The sequence below is a fragment of the Austrofundulus limnaeus genome, unplaced genomic scaffold (genome assembly GCF_001266775.1).
Source record: "Austrofundulus limnaeus strain Quisiro unplaced genomic scaffold, Austrofundulus_limnaeus-1.0 Scaffold710, whole genome shotgun sequence".
Classification (NCBI taxonomy): domain Eukaryota; kingdom Metazoa; phylum Chordata; class Actinopteri; order Cyprinodontiformes; family Rivulidae; genus Austrofundulus; species Austrofundulus limnaeus.
Window position 1 is genome coordinate 159275 of NW_013953112.1, and position 10711 is coordinate 169985.

Genomic DNA, 10711 nt, shown 5'->3' on the forward strand with positions numbered 1-10711 from the left:
ATCATTGTGTGAATGCTTCTAAGGATTTTTTTTTCAATTTTAGTCATTTTGAGCTTTACCTTCTTGTGATAATTTCCACTTATTACTGCTTAATTCAGCAAAATGTGCTCTCTGTTTATTTGTATTAATTTTAGCCATTTCAGCAACCTTTTTGCAACTCAAATTGCAAGTAGTGCTCATTTGAAAACTTGCACTCCCATTACACTGTTGAATTAAAAATATTAATCTATTTTTAGCATTTTTGGCTAATTTCAGCTACTTTTGTGCTCTTTTCAGATTTTTGGACCCTTTTTACCATCTTTCTACTGATTGTTCTCTATTGTAGTCCTACTTTCAGCAAATGTCAGCTGTTCAAATTTGACTCCATTAAACAGTTTTGCCATTTCAGCAGCTTTCAGCAAAAAATCTTTGATCATAAAGCATTCACTGTATTTTCACGGGAAATGCAATTTCTCCAGCCGTTTTCACTTTCTTTGCATTTCACCAACATCGATCTTTTGTGAGTATATTTCAAATAATAAAATCAGCCCTTAATGCAACGTTTTTACATTTCAAAACGTGGCTTTAACAAAGTAAACCAAATGTGATTTCTACAAGAGGACACGAGCTGAAATTCCTGAAACTTTCAGCTCAGCTGCTGAGGGAGTCCCCTCCCCCACCTCCTCAGTTCAAACTTTGTCCTGGCACTGAGAGTTGCTGTTTTCACACCAGAAACTGTCTCTCAGTTCTGCTGCCCTTCCTTTATACCCACTCTGTTGTCAACCTGACTATTTATGTGCTTGTGTGCTAAAGACTGATTGATTCCCTCCCCCAGTTAGATTTCATATCCCACCCTTGGCCTTTTTCTTTTTTCTTTTTTCTTTTTCTTTAAGGGTTTTGGACTGGAAGTCCAGGCCAGCAAAGGGGCTGGCTGTGCTGGATAAAAGGAGCCTGTGTTTCCTTGCCCTGACGGGCCTTCCTCCCCTGTCTAGAAACCACAAGGCTGAGCTTTCTCCTGCACTTTTAGTGGGCGGAGCCTGTTGATCCGAGCCATGAAAGCAAATGTCCGCTGACGTTGAGCCATGCCAGGTAAGCGTGACGAAAGCCAACAGATCAAAGGCCATGTCCCTTATCTTATTTGCTGACTTATTCTGCATAAGTTCAAACAGCCTCATATGGTAGGTTTCCACCATTCACAACTGTCACAAGGGATACAAACACAAGTAGTTAAGGGAAACAAAAAGGTTTCCCTGAGTATTTGACCACTACAGTTAGAGATAAATTAATTAATACTTGCAGTAAATGACCATTGGTTCATTTTGTACTTCTTATGGTAGCTGAGCAACTCGAGTCCCATAATTATTAGGGCTGTTTATTGGAAAGAATTTGGTGAAATGAAAAATATCCCAACACAGGGGTCATGATACATCACAATGTATTGCGATACTCTAAGCAAGGTGATATATTGCCTTTTTTTCCCTCTAAAACAGACTAAATTAAAAAACAAACCTCAGTATAAAGAGCACACCATGTATTACATGCCTAATGTGATTAAATACAGTTCATTTTTATGGAACCAAAACAACACTGAAAAATATAGCTGGGTATCATGGCCAATTCTCTAAATCGATTCGATTTTGATTCATAAAGTTCTGAATCGATTTGATTCGATGAAAATATTTTATTGATATAGCATTTTGCAACTGTGTTGCGATACCGATATAATTATTGCTGTTATAGCTGATAACTGATATTTAACGATATTACACAAACACAAAAATTATACTATACATATACAAACAAACGCACTTGGGTCTTTTTTGATACTGTAAATAAACGACCAGACGGCGACATGGCTCTCTACTTCAGTTATTCCTGGCTGTGCAGCGTCAGTGATTAAACACATGCCGCTCAACCAACAATTTCACCCCCCAAAACAGAAACACAAAGCTAAAAAGTGGGAAATCAATATCGGATGTTAATATTGGCCCAGTTTTAAATATCGGACTGATACCGATATTTTAAAAAATGACCAATATCGAATAATACCGGTATTAATGCCGATATATCGTGCATCCCTAATTATATATAAATAGTGTTTTTATAAATATCAAGATTTTTTTCCATCTATGCTTGAGAGTTATTCACAACACATAGATACACATAATGTAACATATTTGCTTTAGACTTGAGCATTAATTGCTGACATCAACTCTATTTTGAAAACATCTAATCAACAGATCACGCATTTTATTCAAACTTAGACAGTAATAACTGGATGTATCTACAATTGTTTCACTTTTCAATTCAAAACAAATTATTCATTTCATTAAAAAAAATAATATATACAATAATAAAAAATAAACCAAAACCAACAAAATATGCAAATCTAAATAAAATGAAAGGAAGCAGAAGAATAAATCTTATTTTGTCTGCCCCTTTTCGAACCACAATAAATTCATATGAAATATAATTTACAAAACAATACTAAACAACATAAAAAATAAAATAAATAAAAACAACAACAACTCAAACAACAAATCAAATAGCTTAACATTTTACTTTTCATATATCTTCATAAAACTTGCCTTTATCTGTCTCTTAAATATATACATCTAGCATTTTTAAGATCATCTTCCAGACCATTCTATAATCCTATACCCTGGATTAAAGTACATCTTTCTTTCAAGCAAGTACGAAAATATGGTTTCACAAACATTTCCATCCCCTTTAGATAATAACAACTGTCTCTCTTAACAAAGTTTACCTGAATGTTGGAAGGTAATATGTTTCTGTGAGCCTTGTACATTAACAGTAAAATATATAATATATATAATAACTGGATGTTTCAACAATTGTTTCACTTTTGAGGTCAATCCAAGATAGCTGCCTCAGCTAACTGACATTGGCAAACACAAAAAATGTCTACAACTCTGAATTACAAACACTGAGAGCAAATTCAGTGTGGGAGTAGCTGAGAGTCATTCACAACACATATTCTGAGCATGACGCTATTATGACACATTATTGCATTAATTCAAAGTGTGCACATTGTTCAAAAATGTTTCATCCAAACAGCTACAACTTTAGTATTAAAACCAAAGCAGGAAATATATGTTTATTCAAGGAATTCTGAGCCTTTAATTTGTAAAGAAAATGAGGCATGACTCTAACGCACTAATCTATGTGAGCAACATGCCCTTCTGCATTAAGAGAAATCACTATTCTCCCACCAGCCCACGACTCGTCAGAATGAATGAACAGACATACGAGGCAATGTTGATGAACAACAGGGCCTCTCACAGGGCCATCTTGTTCTTGCCAAACTGCAGTCTGCTTGACAACAAGACCCTTACCCCACTTTTATAGCCATGTATTTCTGTCAGATGCCCCTCCTTCATGTCCACGTAATGACCAAACTCATGAGTCTCATTGAGGCATAAAACGCCCAAAAACACGCACACTGCTTCCTCTTTGCAAATTAAACTTGCATCTGTCGCACTCTATTAGCTTAAGACTTTGAAACAGCATATGGTGCACAAGATTATAAAATGTCCGTCTCAGCAGTGCTCCCAAACTACATCTGTCAGAACAGTTACTACAGGAGCGACGTGAGGATTTAGGACAGATACAAAGCAGAGTAAAAACTCCACCTATTCTAACACAATTAACCTCCAGCTCCAGTTTCACACCTCTATAAATCCACCACTGAACTGGACAGTTAAATCACTGTGCCGACTCCGCTTAGATATTCTTCTCTCCGCAGGAAAATGGCAGGAAACTTGTGCTGATATAGTGGCTTCCTTATTGCTTCCTATTTGCCTGTTGCCTTACTCCTGCTGCAAGTTGGTAAAAAACAACGGGAAACCAGCGAAACATCATCTGAGTTAGTTTAATCCAGCAGCTAAAATCAAACAGACTGAATTCTCTGCAAAACAACAGATAAAACGCAATTTTTTTGCCTTGATCTATTTGCTGTTCCCAGTTGGTTTTAAATTTTGAGTACTTGATTTGAGCCTTTAAACTGTCTTGAAAAATCATGTAAAGAAACTAAAGGCCAAGCAATCTTTAAAGAAATGCATTTAACCCACTGCCTTTCAAGCAGGCTTTTAGGTAGGATTTTGGAAGAAGTCGTCAACGCTTTACACCAACCTCCCTCTTACAAAGTTTACACAATTCACCACAGGAAATAAAAGTTACAGATAAACCAGGACAGGAGATTGTAACAACAGGGGCCAAGATAAGAGCCTTTATGTTGTCCAAGACAACATATTTTTGTTTTAGACAACCAGATCCCGCCTCCTGTAAAAAAGTAAAAAGACCTGGATTTAAGTTGTCACAATGGATGTCCACATTTGTAAAAACAAATAGGAGGGAAAAAAAAAACTTCTTTAAGTCATCCAGGGGTTAAAAATGACGGTTCTGTCGCCCAATAAAGAGAACTGCAGTCGAAGTTTTACCCAATCACAGCAGAGCAGGGTGAGTCTTGATGTCTGATTGACAGCAGGTGCCTTGGGTCGGCCGGTGAAAGCTCTCAGTGTTTCTCAAGACTATTTTTCCAACGAGGTCTACTGTAACACCGTACCTTCACACCCCTGACAAAAACATGAGAGATCACTTGACTGTCATTTTTGAAGCAGAGGCTCAGAGACTGCTTGATAGGAATGTGCGATATGGCAAAAAATTCATATCACGATATAGATTATGATGGGTGGCGGTAACGATATACGTATATCACGATATAAAAAACTTATAATAGAAAATAAATAAATCACATATTGAGTGAAATTTATAAATATGTATAGGTAAAAAAATTTAGACCTTAAAATCTCCGTTTTTAAAAGGGACACTAAAGTCTCCCATAAAAATCTAAATTTAAGGGAGACCTACGTGGTTAAATCAAAGATTTTATATTGTTTTATATTTTATTTTTACACACACACACACACATATACATATCACACACACTCAAACAATAACTTTAATGTAATAGATATCTGCATCCATTGGATGTTGTGTTTAGAATCACCTGCTTTGTTTTAAGGTGGTAAAACAAATTGCTTGTATTTTTTCCTTTCTACACACTTTGTAGATTATTTTTTTCTGCACTCCACCTGTTTAATCTGTGCGCGCTCTGGCGGGGTGACACAATCATCCTGTCTATGCTTTTTTTTTTTTTTTTTTTGGAAAGACAGTCTGACTGTCAGCCTTTCCCACAGCACTTCCCCGCTGTACAAGGAGACAGTATTACACTATGACCGCAGGAGAAACGAGGTCCAGACTCAACGAGCTTTTGTACGTCCTCACCTGAGCACTGACTTCACCTGCACTGACTGTCGCCTCGCTGCGTCACTGTGACGCGGCTCACGCTCCTCCCGCAGCAGGCAGTGTGGTCGTTCGGCATCCGACCGGAGGACACGCCGTCACGTAAACATGTAAACAGTTCGGCGCTCATTTTCGCACACCCAACCAGGTCCGGATAAGCTATGTTTTTTTTTCCCCCCTCTTCATTTGCGCTCTCAGCCACGCTGCTTCCCTCTTCCTCTGTTTTGACTCCAGCCGGTTAAGTCATCAAAAAGAATTGTGCGGTTGGCCGGTAGACTACAGATCTCTATCATAGGACAAATTTATATCATTTCTACCGTATATCGTTTATATCGCGCATTCCTACTGCTTGACCACGACCTCCCGCAGCGTGCCTCCGATCAGCCTGGGACTTCAGAGCCTCTAAACTCTAACTTTGTTTCATTTAACGTTAATGTGTTTGGAGCTTTGTTGTTATCTTACAGACATGTGCAACTCGCACCTGAACTCCTGACTCTCAAAGAAGGCAGAGCCACTGCAGGAATGCACATTAGTTCTTATAATTAAATATTAATGCAATAAAAGTACTGACAAATATTTATATGCCCCAGATTATAACAAAGATGTGTCTCCTTTTGACGTTAATTTTCCTCTAAAATGACAGCATTCTCTGTGAGTCAGCTTCAGCTGGTTGTTCATCATAAATATCTGCAAAATGAAATTCTACCAGGTGTTTTAGTAACAACGTGTTGTGGCTGTTTTATGCTAAACTTATTTAAAATCATACTGAGAGGTAGCTGTGATAAACGGAACTCAGTAAATATGAAAGATAAATGGTATTAAATGATTACATGAGCTAAAATCCTGTGAATAATCATCTTAGGGGAAAAATATGTCAATTTGATAAAATAAATCAAAATATGCTTTGCTGCTTTAATCCCTGAACCTTAAATACTCCAGCTCCTGAAATTGTCAACCTAGTTGAGTATAAAGTATTTTTGTATGTTTACTGTATACAAAAAAATATACTTGTAAAATTAAAAAAATTTCTTGAAATTTTTTGCCATCTTTGTAAAAGACAACCAAAACTTTTGGCCGACAACCAGATTTTGTGTAACAGGTTGTTCGCTGGACAACCTGAACATTTTTTCTTATGTCTGCCTCTGAACAGCTACTGAACCTGTGACATCACTACCCACCTCCTCTATCCAAGCCAACACAATTTATTCTTCATGCGTTTTCCTCTGGCTTCATAAAATAACTGCGGTCACCCCCACGTCATTTATGAAGTTTACAAAATTTATGTAGGGGAAAAAAATTACTGAGGGAATCCAAAGATCGAACAGGTGCCCTGGGGCATCGCCACGCACAGAACTGTGTTGTTAAGTGTTAATGACTCTCAGCTACTACTTCACCCAATTTTAGCTCAGTATCTGTAAAATGAACTAAATTACAGATATTACAGTTTGACTTGTTAGCTACTCTGCTCTGAAACAATTAAACATATCTGCACTTATCCAATTTTACTTTCTTTTTATCTTAAAGTGCCTAAATAACTTGACATACTTCACACATTTGTACTCATTTTGTCGCAGAACTTGTATATTTTCTTTTGAACTTGGTTGAGCTGAAATGCAACAGGAAGTGACATCAAAGGGGAACTCTTTAAGAAAGTGAACTCCATGGTCTGTTTATTGAAACAATATTTGAACTCCCGACTCGTCATCATCCCTCTGGTAGTGACTCAAAATAATCTGTTGTAATCTGTGTAGTTAGCCCTTGTAGCAACGCTCTGTTTACATTCAGACAGTCCCCTTTGACATCACTTCCTGTTACTGCACATGTGAATATGGCTGTGTCCAAAACGCCAGGCCGGGTCCTACGAAGGTCGAATTTGTCAGCCGCATACGTCACAGCGCTGCGACGAAGGACGTCCAAAACCGAAGACTCCTCCGATGCGGCCGACAAATACGTCCTTCCTTTTGCCCGAATCGAAGGACAGGTCTGATGGATCCTTCCCGGGCCAGCATATCCCATAATGCATTGCGGCCCGACCGGAGATTTTTTTATGCTAGTAATGGCGGATGAAGCGAGAGAAAAGAATACGTTTTAAATAAAAATATGGTGATATAAAAATTAAAATTTTTTAGCGGTTGTAATTCTAATACTTTTATCATTTGTATGGACGTGTTTTTAAATATTATTTTTGTCATAAAAAAACGTGAAATAAACATGCACCTACAGCGGGTCAATTAGTTCTTCAAATGCTACTTTTAAGTTAATTTTAAAGTTTTGTGATATTAATAATGCTAATGTATTGATATTTTTCTAGTTTTGATTTAAGTTTGCTTGTTTAGCGTCGTCACAGTTGCTAGGTGACATGAGGTACGCCTGGGTAAGGAGGGGAGGCTAGATCGTCCAAATTCACAGCCTCTTTTTTTCCGGTCTTCCCGGTCTACCAAGGACCCGGCCCGCCGCAACCGGGTATTCTGGGTCCTCCGGAAGACCCGGCCTGTCGTTTTGGACACAGTCAACAACTGTTCATTTTAGCTGTGTGAAATTTGTTTTGAAACCTGTTAATGTTATCTTTCCTAAAATGAATTCATACTTATTAAAAGAAATTGATGTCACAGGCACTTTAAAAGGAAAAATATGGCTGTGCATACTGTTTTTCCCCCCTTTTTATGTTATATATATTTACTGACATCTGTACACTGTAAGCGTTTGAAACCAAGTTACTTTTTTGTGGATGAAAACTTGGTCAATAAATGTGATTTTGAATCTGAAATGTTAGTGTTGGGTAAGGCTGTTAAGGTGGGGTGGTCATTTAGAACCAGGTTGACTCCAAAGGGTAATCAGTTGTAGATGTGTATTTTTTTATTACGTTATTAAGAGTTAAATTAAAATTCATCCAGCGGTTCAAGAGATATTTTACTAATGCTACAGACAAATTAACACACACACAAGACCAAAATGTTGTCAGTTTGACTGGGGGTCGATACAAAAATAAAATAAAAAAGAAGCAACCTTCCAACATGTTGTCGTATTTAGCTACTGAGAACAAAAATACCTGTCAGACTTGAAGCAGAAATCAAAGCCAAAGTGCTGTGATGTGTTACACCAAGCTGAAGGAGTAAGAAGTCTTAAGTAGGAGAGGATTTTAGCACCAAAGCCATGTGGCAGCTGTCACCAACACAAGCTACTCACAAGCAGGACAACCACAACTAAAAGCCCGCTGAGCAACAAACAGCACATTTGTCTCAGAGTAAATAAAACAGGTGGGTCAGGAGAACCCCAGCGATGACCCCCCCACGCTACGGCTCACACTTACATCCAGGTCAAAGAACTCCTGGGAGTCGTCCAGTCCCTGCACGCGGACCTGGAGGCCTCGCCCATGGCTTTTGCTCCCGCTAACCACCATGTTGCCGCTGAGGCTTTGGCCCGGCTCCAAGGTGCTGATCCCAGCGTTGAACTGGGCACCCAGTCTTGTGCCAGGGGTCTGCAGGACCCGATACGAACCCTCTATTTCCCCCATAACTCCTTCAAAAGCTGCTGCCCCCTGCAAACATCGAAAAATAAAAACAAAACGCAACATTACAAACAAATTATAATCGTTTCATTTGGAGACTTCTCATCTGATTTTTCCTGGTTTTAGTTCCTCCTGTTCATTTTTATAAAAACACCAACTGCTTCAGCAAACTTTCAACTGTTTCACTATTCAGGTATCAAACTGTTCAGCTTCTGTATTTTTTAACTAACTTTATTTATATATTGTCCCTCATAGAAATGCAGTGAGATCTCTCCAAATCCTTGAAAAGCTTAGCTTTTTTTTAAACACTTCATTCATTTAAGCTTGAAGTTACTGCTCTGCTGGTTTTAACTTTTAATTAAAGATGTAACTTTTTTGTAAAATGTTTTGCTCATTTTAGGTTTTCGTTACTGTTCTGCTGATTTTAAGAACACCAACAAATTTGAGCTTTTAGCTGCTGTTTCAGCTAGTTTTAGCTTTTAACTAATGTTTTGCCATTTTAGTTTATAGCAAATGCTCTGCTGGTTTTAGCTTTTAGCTTTAACTCCAGCAAAATTTAACTTTTAGCTGCTGTTCTGCTGGTTTTAGCTGCTAATTAATTTTGTTTTCACTACTGTTTTGCTCATTTTAGTTTTTAGCTGTTGGTTTTTTAGCATTTAGCTACACTCCAACAAAAAAATTAGCTTTTAGCTACTACTCTGAGTCTTTTCCTTTCTAACTACAATTGTGCTATTTTTTTTATTACTGCTCAATAGTTTTTGGCAAATGTTCTGCTGATTTTAGCTTTAAGACATTTCTGTGATTTTTGCATTTTAGCTCATTTTCAGCAATTGCAAAACTCATTCGGCACATTTTTCTAGTTTGAGCAAATATTCACACATATATTGTAAAGGTTTTTCTGAGAACTGCACATTTACTGAAGGTTCAAACTGTGCAGGAAAAAAATAACAATTTAAAAGACGACATACCAACTTTTCATGCGTGTGGGGCCCAACTCTGGGTCATTAAGATGTGACTGTTTGTTCCTAACTACATTCTAAGCTAGAGAAAATAAATATAAAACCAAATCAAAGGAAGTTACAGAACATTTAATGTCTGAAAACTGAGTCTTGTTTTTCGTTTTGAAAACTAGCGCTCGGTCCATAAACACACCGAACAGAACCAAGCCGAAGTTTGGATCCATAACTGAGCTCTCGCCCCCCAGAAAGAGTCACCTCGTTTGGGCCAGACATTAAAACGTCCCATGAAGTTGTTTACTACTTACCGTCGGTGGCCGAAGCGGTGGAAAAACGTTAAAAGTTTGCAGCACAGAGGGAGCCTCCACTGCGCTCCATGGTCGTCGTCGCCGCAGTGAGTGAGCACTCTCAGGCTGCTCTGTGATTGGCTGGAACAGTCGAGTGTGCGCTGCCATTGGTTCAGATGCAGCGAAGATTTACCTTCCTTTACTTTAAATAGCTCATGGATGGAAGGAAAGCTTATTTTTTCCACAGGAATCTGAAAGGAAGGTTTGAAAATGTTTAATACTCTGGCACGAGGTAATAATTATTTGTTTTACCTGGACAGTTTTATATTTTTGAACGTTTTATTGAAAGATAAACTGCCTCTTTTGAAGTTTAGTAAAGCATTGTAGATGTATTTATGGACATTTTTTGACAACATAAATATGCATGATAGGTTTTATTTAATTCAATTCAGATCTAACGTTTCACAAGCAGCATGTAAAATTATGTAAAAAGCCATAATTGTGTTTGTGGAAAAGGAAAAGATTTCTACATTGTAATAGTGCGCCCCCTGCTGGGATTTTCCGGACACACATCAAAGTTGTACTGTAAAACAAGTTGAAACACATTTTGCAACTATATTTGCCAAAATGTAGTGTTCATATAAAAATACAAAAAA

At 37.8% G+C, this 10711-nt stretch overlaps 1 protein-coding gene across 3 annotated transcripts in view; it reads right to left on the reverse strand.

Annotated features, from left to right (window-relative positions):
• The window catches only part of farp2 (FERM, RhoGEF and pleckstrin domain protein 2), a 65789-nt gene extending 55595 nt beyond the window's left edge, over nt 1-10194 (reverse strand). For 2 of the 3 annotated variants that reach the window (XM_014028015.1, XM_014028013.1), the window contains exons 1-2: nt 10077-10192; nt 8615-8842 (exon numbers count right to left, since the gene is read on the reverse strand). In XM_014028015.1, coding sequence (XP_013883469.1) covers nt 8615-8818 — 204 coding nt within the window. In that variant the 5' untranslated portion in view covers nt 8819-8842; nt 10077-10192. Of the gene's footprint in view, nt 1-8614; nt 8843-10076 lie in introns of all 3 variants that reach the window. The other variant, XM_014028014.1, reaches the window with a different exon arrangement.
• Nucleotides 10195-10711: the final 517 nt, after the last annotated feature.